This window comes from Pipistrellus kuhlii, unplaced genomic scaffold (assembly GCF_014108245.1).
Source record: "Pipistrellus kuhlii isolate mPipKuh1 unplaced genomic scaffold, mPipKuh1.p scaffold_m20_p_11, whole genome shotgun sequence".
In the NCBI taxonomy this organism is placed as follows: domain Eukaryota; kingdom Metazoa; phylum Chordata; class Mammalia; order Chiroptera; family Vespertilionidae; genus Pipistrellus; species Pipistrellus kuhlii.
The window spans coordinates 19,142,834-19,161,904 of record NW_023425416.1 but is presented as its reverse complement, the minus strand read 5'-3'; the positions used below and the strand labels follow the sequence as shown (position 1 = coordinate 19,161,904).

The 19,071-nt window shown below is 44.9% G+C and overlaps 1 protein-coding gene across 6 annotated transcripts in view; it reads left to right on the top strand.

The window, feature by feature from the left end:
• SRGAP3 (SLIT-ROBO Rho GTPase activating protein 3) overlaps window positions 1-19,071 on the top strand; it is a 219,984-nt gene that overhangs the window by 139,855 nt on the left and 61,058 nt on the right. For all 6 annotated transcript variants that reach the window (XR_006741097.1, XM_045579123.1, XM_045579120.1 and 3 more), the window contains exons 4-5: window positions 9,510-9,572; window positions 18,822-19,007. Coding sequence is in view for 5 of the 6 variants with exons in the window: in XM_045579123.1 (XP_045435079.1) it covers window positions 9,510-9,572; window positions 18,822-19,007 (249 nt within the window). In the remaining variant the exon portion in view is untranslated. The remainder of the gene's footprint in view (window positions 1-9,509; window positions 9,573-18,821; window positions 19,008-19,071) is intronic.

Sequence of the window (19,071 nt, the reverse complement as noted above, 5' to 3'; positions counted from 1 at the left end):
TATTTAGTTATTTAAATACTGGAGACCTGAAATCAGGGGAGGGGGGAGGGGGCGGAGTGAGGCTGTGAAGACAGATTAAGGAGGCCCTTGGGTGTCAGAATGAGAATCTGGGCTTTATTTTCTAGACATTGGAGAATCATTGCAGGTTCTTGAATAAGGAATGGCATAATCAGAGCCAAGATTAAGGTTGATTAATTTGGTATATTTAGGGCTTTGAAAAGGGGGAGTAGTTATATATTATTAATATATGTACCCTAATATACAGATTAGTGGTGAAAGACAGTAGGAGCCTAGATCAGGGAGGTTGGTATGGGAATATAGAGAAAGGAAGGGATATATGGATGGTGGTTAGGTGAGTGGGTGAATAAGTGGATGGGTAGGTACATGGGTGGGTGGGTGGATGGGTGGATGAGTAGATGGGTGAATGGGTGGGAAGATGGTGAATAGATGGGTGGATACATGGCTGTAGACATTTTTGAAATGCCAGTGCCATCCTCATTACATCCTATTCACCATGCAAATGAATTTGAAGATCAGATTATAAAATAACAAGGAGTTCAAAGAGATGTCTCAGATCAATGATTCAGCAATGTGATCAATAATGTTTTAATCCAACAAATAAGCCAGACAACACCCATATTCCCCTTGAAGGTAATGGAGGGAGAAAACAGCTCAAAACTGAGTGGCATCAGGTTTTCATGGATATTGATTTTTCAAGATGACAGCTTTGTCATGTTCCCCAGGACATAGACTCTCACTCACCCCCTAAATCTTTTACTCCTTATCTGTAAGAGATTCGAGGCAAAATAAAAAACAAACCCCCTCCAAAACACCAACCAACACTAGGTACATAGTTAAGCAGGATTACTCCTGAGTATATTCTGCCTCTGCAGAGACTCAGCCCTGCTGTCCAGATCAACTCCTTCTGCCTTGAGCCTGGAGGCCAGGAGGAGGACCTGGAATACGGTCACTGATAACAGGAGATTCTGCAAAATGGCACTGAGCACTGTATGTTATTTCATATACGCAATGATCTAAAACAGAGCCTTGTAAATATCAGTATGCTTTTTATGCTAAGGCCGAGGAGGTCTGTGTTTTATAAATTACCTTGGAATGTTTGGGTGGGAAGATTCTAAAGGTGTGTAGCTCTCCCAGTGGAGGCAACAGAGTGGATTGGTTGAGAGAATCACATTTACTAGCTCTATGATCTTGGGCGAATTACTCACCCTCCCTGAGCCCTGGTATTCTGATCTTTAAAGTGGTGTAGACAATATTGCCTCCTATGAAGGGGCTGATAATAGGCTGGTGTGAGGTACAGTATTGTCTGTAAAGCAGTTTTCATTGTGCCTGACATATGCTGATATCAAAAAACAATAGTTATTATTGTTATTATTAATTATAATGATAAGTATTATTAGTAATAGTACCAAGCATTATTGTTAATAATGATAAGTATTACTATTAATATTTCATATTATTAGTAGAGATCCAGAAACATCCAGCCTGACCACAGTAGGTCACCTGTTCATAGACATCCCAAAGTATCTTTGGGCTGCCTCAGATATGTTATTTTAAGCATTTCTGAAAATAAAGGCTTTCAGTGCAAACAGAATCCAAGAGAAATGCTGGGAGTAATTACAGGGGGAAGAGGGTGGCAGGCTTCTTGCCTCAGCTCATTGCTGGGCTCCAGTGGGGCCCACCACTGCCAAGAACCTATGATGAGTGGTTCCAGGACCTTCCTATTTTCCTGCAGCTCAGTATCCCAGCCGCAGCAACAGGGGGAAGAGTTCAAGCCTCAAGTCTGCATTCCAGCTTCTTGCAAAAACAACATGCAGATGACAGCATTTGGAGTTGCAGCAACAGGAGACATAAATTAGTTTGGGAAGGGGAGGAGAAGAAGGGAGGTGTCCAGGAGCAGGGAGAGAAAGAAGGTGGGGGAGGGGAAGGAGAGGAGTAACAAGGGTCCAGATGGAAGGTGGAGCAGAGTGTAGGCTAAGGAGGACGTTGGGTGGCAAGGAGTGGTGACATGACAGAATGCAGGCAGCTCAGTTATTGGCAAGCTAGGACATAGCCAGGAGAAACAGCCCGCCAGCTAGCTGTCCAGGCTGCCATGTGCAGGGGTAAGCTGACCTTCCAGGACAGACTGGAGAAGCCCGTTCCTCTGAGACACGCCTTTAAAGCCTTTGCTTTGGAAATGAAAACACAACTGCTCTGGGAGATGGCCAGAGCTTACATATACCAGATACTTAAATAGGGAACATCTGTGGGTCTCAACTTCTGTTATTTGATGAGAAAACAAGCTGGAGTGTGGAAAAGCAGTGGGATTTAGACCTACAAGAGTCAGGAGTTTTTGTTTTTATTTAGTTTTGTGGTTTATTTTCTTCCCATTGTTTGCTTGGAACCCCAGAACTGGTAACACCATGGAATGTCCCAAAGGTAACCAACCCTACATGAGAATATCTAGTCAAGCAAGAGTCTGAAGAGAGGCCTTGCTGTAGCAGGGTCTGGTGAGCTGGAGAAGAGGCCTGAAGGGCCCACATGGATAACGGGATGGAGGAAGCCTCCACTTTATTTCCTGCATTAAGAATGGTCTCCTATTGCCAAAACCGGTTTGGCTCAGTGGATAGAGTGTCGGTCTGAGGACTGAAAGGTCCCAGGTTTGATTCCGGTCAAGAGCATGTACATTGGTTGCAGACACATCCCCAGTAGGGGGTGTGTAGGAGACAGCTGATCAATGTCTTTCTCTCATCGATGTTTCTAGTTCTCTCTCTCTCTCCCTTCCTCTCTGTAAAAAATAAATAAAATATATATTAAAAAAAAAAAGAATGATCTCCTTTGGAGAAGTGAAGGGGGAGTCTTGTCGTTAAAACACATTTTAAGACGGCATTATTTTCTTGACGTAAAGAGTGATTTTAGCCATGGGAATGACCCACTTTTGAGTTCATTTGCGGGAGACAGAGACATGCCCTTAAATAACAGAACTTTTCAAATACAGTTCAAGCACTGGCCTGGTAGCTCAGTTGGTTAGAGCATCATCCAGATATGCCAAGGTTACAGGTCCAATTTCTGGTCAGGGCACATATAAGAAGCAACCAATGAATACATGAATAAGTGGAACAACAAATTGATATTTCTCTCTCTCTCAAAATTAAAAGATAATAATAATACAGCTCATAAAGCCCTAGGTCTTATAGTATTAGTTTTGAGGATTTTCCTTTAAAACATTGTTAACCTGGCCAAAACCGGTTTGGCTCAGTGGATAGAGCATCAGCCTGCAGATTGAAAGGTCCCAGGTTCAATTCTGGTCAAGGGCATGTACCTTGGTTGCGGGCACATCCACAGAGGGGGGTGTGCAAGAGGAGCTGATCGATGTTTCTCTCCCATCAATGTTTCTAACTCTCTATTCCTCTCTCTTCCTCTCTGTAAAAAAATCAATAATATATATATATATATATATATATATATATATATATATATATATATATATAGTTAACTTGTATTGAAAACTAAATCAAGCAACCCATTGTAAGATTTTTAGAGTGAAGAAATTTAATTCAGGAACCATTGTGTCCAAAAAAATTTAGTCCCATCTTCACATGACCATGTGGGGTTTGGTGCACAGGCAGTGGAGCTCCTTGTGTGTGCAAGTCTTAGTGATCTGCATGCACTCTTGGAAGCCAGAGTGCAAGTATTTAAGGAGCTTCTGTGTTCACTAATTGATTGGAACATGGTCCTTTTGCAGGAGCTGTGTGAAAGCTGGTGCTTTTGGAGGGTTTGCAGAAGCCTATGTACCTCCATGCTCCTTTTGGCATTTTCATGCTGGCATAAGCATTTATTATATCAGTATTCTTTCACATAAGCAAAAATGAAAATTTGCTGGACCTTGTAAGCTGGAAAGTACAGAGGTATCTTACCTAGATATCTCAAGGTCCAGGACTCCAATGCTGCTGTCCTTATTCTCCTTCTGATGGGCAGCCCAAGACCCCTGACATCCTAGCTCAGCGACTCCAGAGGAGAGATGATCTGAGAATGTGGTTGTTAGAAAGCTCCCAGGGAAGATTCTTATTGGACCTGCCTGGAATATATTTCTATCCCTGACCTAATCACTAGACATGAGGAGCCAGAGTGCTCTGGCCACACTGAGTCCCATGACCGATGGGCCATCTTGTGTGATCAGGCAAGCAGAGGTCAGTGCCATCATATTTCATTGCCCATTATCAACAGGAGGAAGGGAGAAGTCAGAGACAGCTATCCTGGCTTATTTCTTCCTAACAGGACAGGTAGACCAAGAAGGACCAGGCCAAGGACAACTAACTGTGCCTGCAAGTGGGGGCAAGGGATTTCTGCACAGGTGCTGAGAAAGTGGCTTGGACAAGCAGGTGATGTCCAGAGGGCATGCTCTCCTTGTACCTTCTTTGTGGCCTGAACTCATTTCTATTGCAGCATTGTGCCTGCATGTCGTGCTAGGCCCTAAGGAAGCAGACAACAGAAAGTTATTACAAATGCCAACTGTGAAGTCAGACCAACTAAAAGCTGAATCCTGGCTCTGTTACCTCCTAGCTGTGCAACCTGGGACTAGTTGCTCAGTCCTTCTGAGCCTCCAGCTATCATCTGCCAAGTGGACATAATATTATTACCTACCTTCAAGGTTTAAATTAAATAATGTATGGAAGTGCTTTGGACAGTGTTCAGCAAATGGAAAGTGCTCCATAAATGCTAGGTGTGACTGACCGAGCTGGGGCTGTATCTCTTTCAGCTTTGTGTCTTTGGTGCCTAGTTGAAGTTGGTATCTAGTAGGTTTCAGTTAGTGCTGGTGTAAATAGAATCAAAGCTAGGCGAGGAATTGGCCGCAGAGGAACAAGAAGAAGTAGGTTCAGGGGATGCTGGGATTCTACGAAGGCTGTGCTGTTAGGGTCCATGGGGGAACCAAGAGCTTCGGTCTCAGGAAGTGGATGTTTCAGTGGCTTTCAAAGTTGGGATATGAGGAGGATGTTGGTTAAAAAGGCATTCTCACAGGTTAGCTATGGCTGTCATTGACGAGAGCCAAGGGATTCTGATGGCTACTCCCTGCGAGACCCCCACTAGTGTCTGGGTCCAAACTCAAATGCCCCCAAGGGCCAATGAAGGGAGATGCTGGGCCCTGCAGCCAACTTGAAGCGGGGGCTCAGTATCACTGGATCTTCTAGTTTTTTCAGGAGAAGCTGAAAATCTGGACATGTAAGGGGGATTTCCTGGTTTTTAGAAGCTGGGAAAAGAATCCGATTATCTGAAAACACTGAATGGCCAAATACAACACATCTGCAGGTCACTGTGATTTGGAGCCCTTGGTCTAGGACAGTGGTTCTCAGCCAGGGAGATTTTGTCCCCCAGAGGACATTTGGCCATGTTGGAGGTAATTTCTGTTGTCACAACTTGGGGTGGAGGTGGGGAATGCTCCTGGTTAGAGACCAGGGATGATGTTAAACATCTCACAATGCCCAGGACGGCCCCACTCCCATCAAAGAGCTATCTGACCCTATTAGAGTTTAACTGGCATTAGCTGTGGGCAGAAGAAAGAGGCAGGATTGGGCCATCTACCACCTGATTTTACAGACTTATTTGGATCAAAGAGACAATGTTGTATCCTTTCAGCCCCAAAGAACCACGGTTGCCATGGCTGAGCCCTACTTGGTCCAATGTAATTTTCTACAGTCCACACACTTCCTGTGCATGAAGGAAGCAGCCTGCCACCCCTGACCTCTGCAGGCATGAAAGTCATGTGAGAAATGTGGACAAAGAGTGCTAATGCATTGCTACTTGGATCCCCAAGGGCTGGGTGTGATGGTCTGCTAGAGATTATCAGGGTTTTGGCCTCCTGTTCCTGGTGGAATGTTTGGTTTGGGTTCCTCATTCAGTAGTTTCTGGAACTGTGGTTGAGAATATTTCCCTTCTCAACCAACCCCAACTATAGAAAAATAAAATTCCTTTGAGTCCTGTGCAGTTTAGTAACTATTTGCTGAGCACTCACTTTGTGGCCAGCCCGCGCTTGGTGCTGAGAGGGAGGTGAGCAGAGACTCAGGCAGGTTCCCTCTGGTGACTTACTGTGCCTTTGAGGAAACACAGGCACCAGGCCTCCAGCTCCTCCCTGTCCAGTCCACCCTGTCTTCTTCTTCTATGCCCTCTCTCATCTTCCTGAAGAAGCACACCTCTGATCACAGCCTTCAGAGGCTCCCAGTTCCACTCAATGAAACCTGCACTCCACAGCCTGTGTGACTCAGCTCCGTTTCAAGCTCATCTTCTGCTCCCCTATTGCTGTGCTTCTCTTTTTGCAAACCAAGCTTTTCCCTGGTGCCAGTCTCTGTGCCTTTACTCAGGCTGTGCCCCTTCCTCAAATACCGTCTCTATCCTTTCACACCTGTGCCCCTTCCTCAAATACCATCTCTATCCTTTCACACAAGGTGGGGTGGCTCTGGTGGTTGTCCCTGTATCTTCTTCATCACTTCATCCCACATCATGCCATCTGTCACTCTTGTGGCTCTTTCCACCTCTTGCCTTAGAATTATTTGGTTCTTGACTCACGATCCTGCCAAAGTAGATAATTCTTAAGGGACAACTTAATAAAAAAAATTCAACTTGCATTTCCTTTTCTAATCAACTTTCTAGCTTTGTCCCTGGCATCAGTGGATGTGAGTTCAGCATGCACTATTTCCCAAGCTCTTCATCGATGCCTAGTGTTGCCATATGTGTTACCGCTTTTCATCCTCACAGGGACTCCATGACACTCATGACATCATCCCACTTTTTCAGATAAGGAAACTAAGCCTTCATCCATTCATAGATTTATTCACTAGGAGGCAGGCTTTGGGTTCAGTTCAACCAATTTCTCAGGGAGTCCTTAAGGAACCGGGATTCTTTTGTTCTGCCACCCAAGGCTGCTGATAGCAATTGGGGCTTCATGGTTATTTTGCCGGCACTCAATGGAAAAGCTAAAACTTTCCTTTTAATCATCAGAGTCCTTCTAGTCTATCTAGTTAAGTCACATACCCCTGGGCTAACAGCATACCAGAATGTGTTATCTCAAGTAGGGATGGAGTCCTGTCTTGGAAGAAGTCAGCTGGAGGGCTGAATGCAGGGCCAAAATTCGTAGCTCTGTTGGGAAGCAGGGAGGGCAAGAAAGGATACTGGGGAGGGAACCAGCATCACTGCTACTGAGAGCAAAGTATTAGACAGTTAGAAGGAAGGAGGCAATGAGAGATTAGATTGAGGAGGGATATTTCAGTTGCCATGCCAGGGACTATGTTGGACCATTTACCAAATTCAAGGAGATGGAGGAAAGTTCAGGAGCTTGCTTTTGGTTGAGGGAACATCCAGACTGTACTGTTTTACAACAGTTGAAGATACAGGTCTCTGAGCTTGGGCTCAGGGTCGTGGAGGGTGGAGCCCAAGAGAGAGGACCATGGAGATGGTAGACATGGTTGTTGATCACTGAGAAGTGGGAGCTGGAGTCAGTAGTGTGTGGGGAGGGGGCTGGGGGCAGAGGCAGAGAAGGCAAGGCTGGTGGGAGTTTTGAAGGCAGGACTCTTCCCAGCAGAGCTGCTTCTAGGAATTTATATGACAGGGTGCACAGTGATAGAGTACAAGGATGTTCACTGTATCATTGTTTGAAATATTAGGGGACTAGAAGCAACCTAAATGCCCATCATTATGCAGCAGGTTAATTAATTTATATATATATATATATATATATATATATATATATATATATATATATATATATCATATATGGAACCCCAAGCAGCTGTCAAAAAAGGAGGATGCAAGAGCTATATAGGCTGTGAAGGAAGAATCTCTCAAATATGTTGTTAGGTAGAAAAAGCAAGATGCAAAGGTATTTACAAAAGAACATATGCTATCCAAATGCATGCTTGTGTATCCATAGCCTGTTTCTGGAAGGTATCAGAAGAAACTTTGAATAGCAGTTGACTCTTGGCAGGGGTCAGGGAGCATGAGAGACTTACTTCACGTTTACTTTGTTGGCTGTTAGAGTCCTTTAACCACTTGCACTTAGTACCTTCAAAAAAGTAAGATCATAAATATAAAGACAGAAGAAACTGGGTCTTGGGTGTCGGAGATGTTGGTGAGACTGAGCACTGAGAGGAACCTCTACGGATGTCAGAGTACAAGGTCAGCAGTGGGGCAAACATTAGGGAGATAGGCCACAGGAGAAACTGAGGCACAGACTGAGAATCAGGGAGAATAGAAGGAAATGGGGGTAACTAGTTGAGTTCATCGCACACCATGTGGATGCATGGGATGGCACTGAAGGCTCTTTGCGAGCTCTGTACAGACCGTTCTGCTGAGACGCTGCTGTGCTGTTGGATTGGGTCCCTTTTCTTTAGTCACCAGAACTGGAGTGAGGTCTAAGCAGACCCTGGAACTGCCCCCGAGCTTATGCTGTCTGTTAAGACATCTGGTAAGTGCAAGGATTGCCTTCAGACAAGTGACTCCTGGCAAGTCTAGGCCCAGGAACTGAGAGAAAGGCTGTGGGAGAGGAGAAGGAGCCTGATACCGAGCCCTCTCCAGCTACCACTGAGCCCATGACCTGCTGACCTGCACACGACAGGACAGAGGAAGGCTGGTCTCTGCCTGTCAACTGCTGGTCATGATTGAGGCTGAGGGAGCTGAAAGGGAGAGCAGGGTGACTCAGCTGTAAGGGAGCAGAGATCAGAGCTCCCATTTTCAGTATGGAATCTTCACATGATGGTCCAGGCAAACAGGAGAGTGATGATGATGATTGATGATGATGATGATGATAAGAAGAAGAAGTAGTAGTAACAAGAACCTAGACTCTTTAGGCTGGATGGAACCTGGAGATAATTTGTTCATTATTTTCTAAATTGTGTCCCTGAATATACTGAACATGTATACAACAGCAAAAAGGATTGAGGTCAACTAAATTACACACTACAGCCCCCCTCACATACAGTCCATGCATGTGAGAGTATAAAAGCAAAAGTTTTTTATTTTATACATGGTAATTAAGTCTCCAAGGCCACATGGCCAGCTGGTGACACAGCAGAGGCCAGAACCTCAGTATTCTGCCAGTGACCCAAAGGGCTGTCTGTTTACTGGCTCTGCTCTGATGAACTGAGATGCCACATCATTATTTCTCAAACTGTGTTCTGTGGAATCCCACCCTCATGAAATGTTAATGAGTATTGAACTAGGGACACATATTTTGGTCACATAAACATAGGACACAGAATTAAAGAAAGACGGCTGTGAGGTTTCTCAGAATCTTTAATATGGTCATATCTCTGTGAATCACCAAGCAGGGTTCCCCAACTTCCATGGCCAGGGAAGACTTTGTTTTGCGGATACAAGTTGAGGAATTCAAGTTTAGGTCAATGAGTTTTATGTTGATTTCTGCATCCCTTGCCCAGAGCATTCCTCCCTGACTGTGTTGAAAAGGAAATTTAAAGCCAACAGCTACCTTCCCCCCCTCTGACATGTGCTCTTTCACATTCCAGAGCAAGGAGATTGGCCTGCAGATGCACGAGGAGCTCCTGAAGGTCACCAATGAGCTCTACACAGTAAGTCCTGCTCAGCTCTGCTGCTGTGTGAGACCGGGCCCCCTTTCTTCAGTGCCCAGGGCTGGAGGGAGGCTAACCAGAAGTCTGGGAGGATCCTGAGCCTTTTTTACTATGTGCCCAAGGGACAGTGGGCCATTATGGTGGGATGTAGTGATTCAAAACCCCAGCTTCTTATTCTGTACACCTGGGGTGGGGCCCTGGGCATGTTCACTTTGTAAAAGTTCCAGCTGTGGGAATGTGTTGCCTACCAAAGCAGAAGACACAGAGTTGGGGTGGAGGAGCATGGACACAAAGCTCCCGAGAAAGGAGTGTGGGGTTGGAGTCAGGTAGGACAGGCTGAAGTCAAAGCCTGCTCCTTGCTGACCGCGGGAACTTAGGCACCCACGTAGCTCATGTGGGCTCAGTATTCTCATCTGCAAAACAGGGCACTGTTCTGAGGATCACATGAGCTGAGGGGGATGAGCATGCCTTACCATCTCCAGGAAATAATTTCAGAACATCACAATTTGGCCAAGAATTGACCTTGCTATCTGTGTGGAGGCAAAATCTAACTAGACTTAGGATGTGTGTTAGAATCCAAGAAGGTGAGTGGATGGGGGAACACAAACACATGGGCCATAGTGCAGGAATTTATTTGGTAGATCGTCCAGCAGGATTTCAAACCCAGATTTGTCTGTAATCAGATTTGTTTGCTCTGCTGGGATTCTTCTTTGCCTCTCCTGCTGAGAATTTCCTTTCTCTTCCTCTCTTCCCCTCTGCTTCTTGAATTCTTACCCATCCCAAGGCAGCAAGCTCAGACTTACTCTTGAACACAGAAGCTCACCTGGAGCCATCACTTTTCTGAACTCTTAACTAGTTTCTCATGCGCGTGCACACTCTTCCTCTCATTTCTTCACTCACCAAATATGTATTGATCACCGGCTATATGCCAGCAATGCTGGAGGCTCTGGACACACTGTGGAGAACATGGTGCAGCCTCCCTCCCAGGCCACATATCCAGCACACACTATGCTGTTTGGGACTGCTGTATCATCCTTGCACATGCTTTACTCTTTTCTCCCTGCCCAGATTCTAAACTCCTTGTGGGCAAAAGCAGTTTCTTTCATTTATTCACATGTCCGTCCCTCCCTCCCTTCTCTGCTTCAGTAAGCACCCTGGGAACACCAGGGATGTATAAGACACTTCAAAGGCCAACTCTTGAAATGTTCACAGCCTGTCACTGTGCTTACAGCACTGGGTCCACAGCAGGCAGCTGCATATGCATGAAATGAATTTCTGGGCAACTCCTGAAGACTCAATGTGCAGTCAGCAAATGACTGAGGGAGGGGTTTGCTGTTGGCACCCCAGCACGCTCACTCTCTTGGTAGCTACAACAAAAATGGCACCAGGTGTCAGACCTTAGTTCAGTGGGGCCTTAGTTCAGCAATCTTAATACTTGAGTTCTGGCTAGGAAAGAATTCAGAACCAAGACTGAAACTATAAGAGAAAATTTATTTAGAAAGTCATAGAGGTAGAAGAGTGGATGGTAGAAGAAATGGGTTCAGGAAACAAGTTACAGCATCAAAAGAAGGGTCTTGGAGTTTAAGAGAGAGAAAGGTAAAGGTATACGTGGGAGGTGGTAGTTGGGAGGCGTGGAGGGGGAGGGGAAGAGAGAGAAGGGTAAAGGTATACGTGGGAGGTGGTAGTTGGGAGGCGTGGAGGGGGAGGGGAAGAGAGAGAAGGGTAAAGGTATACCTGGGAGGTGGTAGTTGGGAGGAGTGGAGGGGGAGGGGAAAGGCCCAGGCATGCTAGGGTATAGATTTTAGGGGAGTTCTCAGGGGAGGATCTCATTAGAATATTTATCAGCTTTCCAGGTGTGTCCTTTCTGGATTGTGGTCTCCACTGATTCGTTGGCGGCCAGGGCAGGGTCTTTAGTCAATACAGCTGGTCCAGAGGTCAGCTTTGGTGTGTCTGGTCTGGTTTTGCTGCTTTTCTGGTTTTGCAGCTTTTCTGGGCCTGGAGCTGAAACACAGCTGAGGCCTAGATGTATTTGATTCAGGTCAGAACCTCATTATCCTGGGGGCTTAATGCTCTCCCTTGTTTATATCCTCTCTAACCCGCATGACTAGCAACATGCCAGGGGAGGAAAAGTCAGGGGAGAGTCTGAACCTCATGATCAGCAATATGCTAGGGTAGGAAAGTCACCTTGGAGACAAGGTTCTTGTTTTCCCAGTTTTGCCTTGGTGACCTCTGTACCTGGCCCATTGTCCTTGCTCTGCTCTTGCCTGTCTAACTGCCTACCACAACTCTTCCGTTGCAAGCAACACCTCCAAAATATAATACTCACCAGATCAAAGGCAATAGAACAATACCTCCTCCATTTTATCCTATTTCCTCCCTCACTTTCCTTCCACCCTCCCTCCCTCCCTTCATTCCTCTCTCTCTCCTTTCCTCCTTTCTTACCATCTGTCTACACATCTATCCATTCATCCATCCATCATCCACCCATCCATCAACCTGTGAAAATCAGCCTGCCTCCCTCTTTTGATTTTGTTTTCCTCTGTTTTGCTTTCATGATCAGGCAAATTTCTCCTATTGGTTACAAAAATGGTCTCCCCACCCAGCCTCACTGTAAGTTCATTTTCTATCAGCTTAGCGCCCCCTAGTGGAAAGAGAAGTGCCCTTTCCAGTGTGTCCAGCAAAGCCCGTGGCTGTCTCTTATTGGCCTGGCTGGAATCATGAGGTCTAATTCACTGTGGCCAGATTAACATAATGTTATTAACTGGCCAGGCCTGGGTCTCATGCTCACCCTCAGGTGGAGTCTGGTTTTAGTTTCCCATCAACCACATAGACTGAAAATGCGGAGGTGAATTGGGAGGATTTTCTCAAAGAAAATGAGGGAGCTGTTCTAAAAGAAGGAGGATGATCCTAGGCAAAGAAAAACAACAGATGTCCACTGAGGAGTAGCTGGGGGAGAATAAGGAAGTAGCTCCATTGGCTAGTGCTCAGACCTCTGCTCCTCAAACTTATTTGGCTCCTGCTCCTGGGCTTGATGCTCACACTGCTCCCTTTATCTAGAATATTCCATCCAACCCTACCCCCATTCCATGCCCCTTTCACCCAGCTAACAGCTACTCTTCTCCAGGAAGCATTCCTTAAATGCCCTGTACTTCCCTCATCATATACTTATTACACTGTGTGACAATCACTTATATAATTGTATCCCTACTAGAGGGTGTGTTCTGTGAGGGTAGAGACCCTATCTGTCTTTCACACCGTGGTATTTCCTAGTATAGCACCTAGCTTATAATAACCTGTTCAATAAAAATGTGATTATTAAAGGTATAGCTATACCCCACCCCAATTATATTTACCAAATTGAAGGCAGTAAAACTATACCTCCCCTATTTTATTCTCCCTCCTCTCCTCCTTCCATCCCTTCTATTCACATATCCATTATTTTACCCACCTACCTATCCATCTACCCACCATCCATCTACCCTCCTATCTGTCTATCCATTCATCTATCCATCTACCCATCCACCTATCCATCTATTCAGCAGGCCAGTTCTTATTCATTCACTTATTCATGCAGACATATATTGATACTTGCTGGGTATCTATCTCCGCTTTAATATAATGAATATGATCATAAATGGAGATCTGGCCCTCCTGGACTTTAATTTTAGCAGGGATGTTTATAAACCTGCAAAATAAATAACTAAAATAGTGATGATAACTTCTATGGAGAATGTAGGTCAGACAGAGTGTGGGTGGTCAAAATGAAATTTAGGGACTTCTCTTTTCTTTCAAGGATGTCTTTGACATGTGTTTGCTCAGGGTCTCCCCCGCACAACTCTAGGATAACCCAGGGATGGCCTTTGGGTATAGGAAGCACACCTGCACTACCTTGTTGAAAACCTGTTTTCTAACAACTGATCCATATCCTGCCTCAGCGTGTCCCCATATTGATACTGTCAACTCCCGGATCGCCTTCACCTTTGTTTGCATGTAAAAGAGCATCTGAGGGGCTGTGCAGATAATACTTTCCTGTTTTCATGATCCGAGGCTTTGGGAAGATGTCAAAGGCAAAGTGTACACAACAGAAGGCAGTGTGATTACCAGAGAAGACAATGCCCACTGCTAAGAAGGCCTGACTGTACAACTTGCTATCTACCTTTGAACAGTACACTAGCTATTTCCTTCAGTGAGGGGTTAATTCACCAAGATTTTTGGAGGGCCTTCCAAGCACTTATGAAACTAATCTGGGTCCAAGAACATATCCCTACACCGTGCATCTCAGCCTTGTTCTGAGGCCCCCTTCTGATAGAGTCCAGAGGGCAGGACAGGAACCCCCATCGGGCATGAAACTGGGTGTGTGTGTGTGTGTGCCTCTGAGGGGCCTTTTAGCGATCCCAGGTTGGAGGCTGGGTCTTGGCTAAAGGCCTGCATCCATGCTGCTCCCTTCCCAGCCCAGCACTGCTGTCAACCAGTCACTTTATAGTCTTACAGTCATACTTTTTGAAGCACCTTCCTACCTACCTCCCATCTGGTCTTCACCAGATAGCACAGAGAAGACAAGCTTCTGCCATGGTCACCCAGCAGTGGTGGGAACATTAAGTCTCAAAGCTGGGCCTCCTGGGGTAGAGGATCCTTCATTCCTGTTTTGTGGTTTCCTCATCTATAAAGTAGGGATTACATGGTACCCATCTCATAGGATGTTGTTGTTTTTTTTTATGAGAAATAAATGAGTTACTATATATAAAAACTATATATAAAATCCTGGTAGGTAGTAAATGCTCAATAAATGTCAGCTGCTATTGTTATTATCACATTGCCTCCCAGGATTTGGGATAAGGATTAACTGAAATGTTCCTTGGAGATAATAAAAGGAGAGGTTTACAAACTTTGAAGTAACAGATAATTTAAGTATTAGTTAACATATCTTAGACTGACAATATTGAGCAGAATATTCTAGGCTATGAACTAAGGACCTTTCATGCTGACTCCTATGTTTCAGTTTATCTGGAGGATTCTGGGTATAAGTACTTAGACCTGACTCAGAGAGGCCCCAGGTAAACTTTTTTTTTGTGGCGGCTGTTGGATATAAGTCACCGGGCCATCCAGTTCCCTGATATTCTTGAGATCAGGAATTACCAATTGGATACATAGCATATGGCTCAACATAGCATATGGCTCCAGCATTGTCAGGGCTATGCTCTCCAAACATGGGGTTTTTGGAATGCAGTTCAAAGACTGCACTGGGAAGTTTGGCTTGTTGAAGAGCGGAAAAAGTGTTCTATGGTTCAAGAAGAGTAGAAAACTAGGCAAAGGAAAATGTGAGAAACTAAGAACACCCTGCTGGGGTGCTGACCCTGTAACCAGACAATCAAAGGATCTTGGCTTGAGCCAATTCAGAGACAGAGCTGAATCATATATGAGCATTTATTCCAAGACTGCCAGCAGTAGGGGAGAGCAGTAGGCCATCCACAAAAATCTGCTCTGCACCACACCATTAGCCAGCTGCTTATATTGGGTAGAAAGACAATGATTACATGGGAAGTAGCCAAAAGGTATGCCAGATGGGCAGTTTACAGGTAATTCGGACTGGAGACTTGTAAAGGCCTGTGGGTATGCAAAGGCTGGGGGTCTTCAAAGGGCTGGCAGCTCTGGTTTCTGCATTAAGGTTGTTAATCTTTTGATGATGATAGGCAGTTCCCAGATGGGGAGAGTGGGTTGCATTTCCAGGTGAGCTCCCAGGTTCCAGGTGCAACTCCCAGCCATGTTAGAGTGTGCCTTATTCAATCAGAACAAAACAATCATGGTTAACAGAGTATTATTAATGTTTTTAAAAATATATTTTATTGATTTTTTAGAGAGGAAGAGAGAGGGAGAGAGAGTTAGAAACATCGATGAGAGAGAAACATTGATCAGCTGCCTTTTGCACACCCCCTATTGGGGATGTGCCCGCAACCAAGGTACATGCCCTTGACTGGAATTGAACCTGGGACCTTTCAATCCGCAGGTCGATGCTCTATCCACTGAGCCAAACCGGTTTCGGCAATATTTCTTATAATTATAGCTGGTCCCCAATAGTCTATTTCTGCCCTTCTCAACCCGATTGAGTAGATGGATGCATGCATGGATGATTGCACAGGAAGATATAGATGCAAATAGAATGCTCTGTTTTCCTCTGAACTACATAACACAAATGACAGATTTAGTGCTGAAATAAGCAGACCTCAGCAGTTGAAGTAGGGAAAAAAGAAAGAAAAAAAAATGGATGTAGCAGGAAGGATTGAACCTAGAAAGGGTGGAGTCCAGAAATGAACATCGCCAGAGCCATGGCAGAAAAGCAAAGAAAGCAGTGGTATCTTTCAATGTGGAAGGATAGAGGAAATAGTCAAGAATGGGAAAGGCAGGGCCCTGGAGGCAGACTTGAACAGGCATTGCCAACTTTTAGCTGCATCACGTTCCTGGAGCCATTGCACAAAGGAGATAGTTAAAAATAGCCAACTGCCTTGGCTACTCACAAGCCTGCAACCCTTCCTTTTGGCCACTAGATGTCAAGAATGCACCAATCCAGCACTTTCTGGCCCCTTGAGTTTGGAAATCCACTGAGTGGAAATGGGTGGATGAAATCAGCAAGAAGGGGATCTCTAGAGGTTTTAGAGCAACTGCAAATAAGCAAAATAATAATAATAATAATAACAACAACAACAACAACAACAACAATAAATTGGGTGGAATGCAGACAAGTGGTCTTCTCACCAAGATCTACACAAAAAAAAGTTTGCCTTTTTTTAATCCATTTATTTATTTTATTTTTTGAAATTTGGGGAGATTTTCAGGTTGAAAGAAGGAGGGAGAAACATGGCATAGAGTATTTTTTTTCCTCTCTCACAAGAGTAGGTGTTCTCTAGAATTTACAAACATTTCCCTGAAGTCAAGTGAGTTCAAAGTTTGAAACCCTCAGCCTAAACAGAGAGGATGGTGATAATGGTGATGGTGACAGCTAATGCTCCTAACCCTGCAACATTAACTCCTTAGGTCCACACAACAAACCAGAGTTAAGTGCTATTATCCCCATTTTCCAGCTGAGGAGGGAAGTCAGAGAGGTTAGGACGTGCCCAAGGTTGCACAGCTTGTAAATGGCAGCCTCGGGATTCAGCCCAGACAATTGGGCCCAGAGTCCACATGTCTACCCACCATGTTGTACAATAGATGTTGCCCCTATTGACTCCTGACCTCTGGCAAAGGGAACTTTCTGAACCACAGATCAATGTTGTGACTTAATGGTGAGAGTCACAGAAGAAATCTTCATTCTGATAAACTTACCTCACAAGACTGTAAATGAGAATAAATTAGGTTATAATGTTGGCCAGTATTTCATTCCAAGTTCCCTGAAGGGCTTGGCTAGGCAGGAGCACACCCCATGCCCTCGTAGAAGCCTCTGCTCTATTAGCTGCTGTAATTAGCCAAAGGATAGAGAGAATAAACAAGGCCCAGGAGCCATGGATTCCAGAAATTTCTTGTATTTCTTAGCATAGAGATATGATCATAAATTTGATATTTCAAAGAAAAAATGTACTTTTAGTTGGGGACCAGGAGACAGGATATTGCTTTAAGGCTGCCAAGAGTATTCATTGATGAGAAAATTGGAATAAATTAAGGAAACAGTATGATATGTTAGAAACATAGTGGATTAAAAGTCAGAGACCAGATTTCTAATTTGGCTAAATATACACTTACCATATGACTCTCCACTTTACTCCTAGATATTTACCTAAGGGAAATGAAAACATATGTCCATGCAAAGAATTGTACAGGAACAATTCATAGCAGCTTTACAACACTGTAAACAATACATATAACTATCAACATCCAAATAGATAATCAGTCCTCACCGGTGGATCAGTGGTTAGAGCATTGGGCTGCACATTGAAGGGTCAAGGGTTCGATTCCCAGTCAAGGGCACATATCTGGGTTGCAGGTTTGATCCCCAGCCCTTCAGGCATGTGTGGGAGGCAACAAATCAATCCCCCCCCCCCCCTCTCTCTCTCTGTCTCTCTCTCCCTTCCATGATTCTCTCTCCCCTTCCCTCTCTTCCTCCCTTCCACTCTCTCTAAAAATCTATGAAAAAAATATAATTGAGTGAGGATGAACAAGCAAACAAAAAATAGATAAACATATTGTAGTATAGCCATGCTATGGGGTACTACTCAGCAATAAAAAAGAACTTATGATACATGCAACAACATGGGAGAATCTGAAAAAAAAAATTATGCTGAGTGAAAGAGGATAAATCCAAAAGGGTTTATACTCTGTGGTTCCATATAAATGGAATTCTACAGTGATAGAAAGCGAATCAGTGATTGCCTGGGTCTGGGGTAGGGGTGGGTAATGACTGTGTAGGGGCACCAGGCTCTTCCAGAGTAATAGAAGTGCTCTATATCTATACCTTGTTTGTGGGGTTGGCCACATGGATGTAAAGTCTGGAGACTATGCTGATACCACTACTGATCTTGGAGGACCTTCTGGGCCTCAGTTTCCCTGTTTATAAAATTTGGTAGTCAGATTAGAAGACATTTAGGATTTCCTCTGACTCAAAAATCCTTTTGTTATAACAGTATCCAACTTTTGTTATGGACACAGAGTAGCAAAGGGCAATATGCTTTACAGGAATTCATTTTATATGAATTTAGTTCAGAGAGCATAGAATATGTATTTAGATGTATTCAGTTACCCAATAGTACTCCTTTTGGGAACAGTCATTTGTAGGCCAATTTTACTTAATGAAACAGCTGAGAAAATAATTTGTGAGTAAGAAGGATGGTCCCATGGATGCTCTGAGAGTACTGGAGGAGGGGCTTTCCCCGTGACCCTGGGGGAGGGGTCAGGGACACAGTTATGGTTGGGAGGCTAGAGAGAGCAGCAACTTTCCATATCATCTCTGAGACCCCAAATGCTTAGGGACTGTGGTTGCCCTTTTAAGTTTTCTCTTTGCTAGTCCATTCTTGGCACTTAGTAAGGACTTAATGATGGTGATGATGACAATGATTATGATGACTATGAAGCCGCTACTGACAATCATCATGTCCAGTCCTCAGAGAGCTTTGCAGAAGTAAGGAGCTATGGGAGCTCAGAGCGCATCACGGGAAGAGGAAGGGCCGAGCAGACTGGAGCACAGAATTTAGGGGGCTGAGAGCACTAGAGCCACCTGGGCTGGGCCCTAACAGCCTGCTGATTCCTGCACTTGTGTGTCCCCAGGTCATGAAAACCTACCACATGTACCATGCAGAGAGCATCAGTGCGGAGAGCAAGCTGAAGGAGGCTGAGAAGCAGGAGGAGAAGCAGTTCAACAAGGCGGGAGAGCTCAGCATGAACCTGCTCCGGCACGATGACCGGCCCCAGCGCCGCAGCTCCGTGAAGAAGATTGAGAAGATGAAGGAGAAGGCGAGTGAGGGCCCTGGGGTCCATGCTCCCTGACAGCCTTGGCCTCCCTCTCTGCACCCTGGGG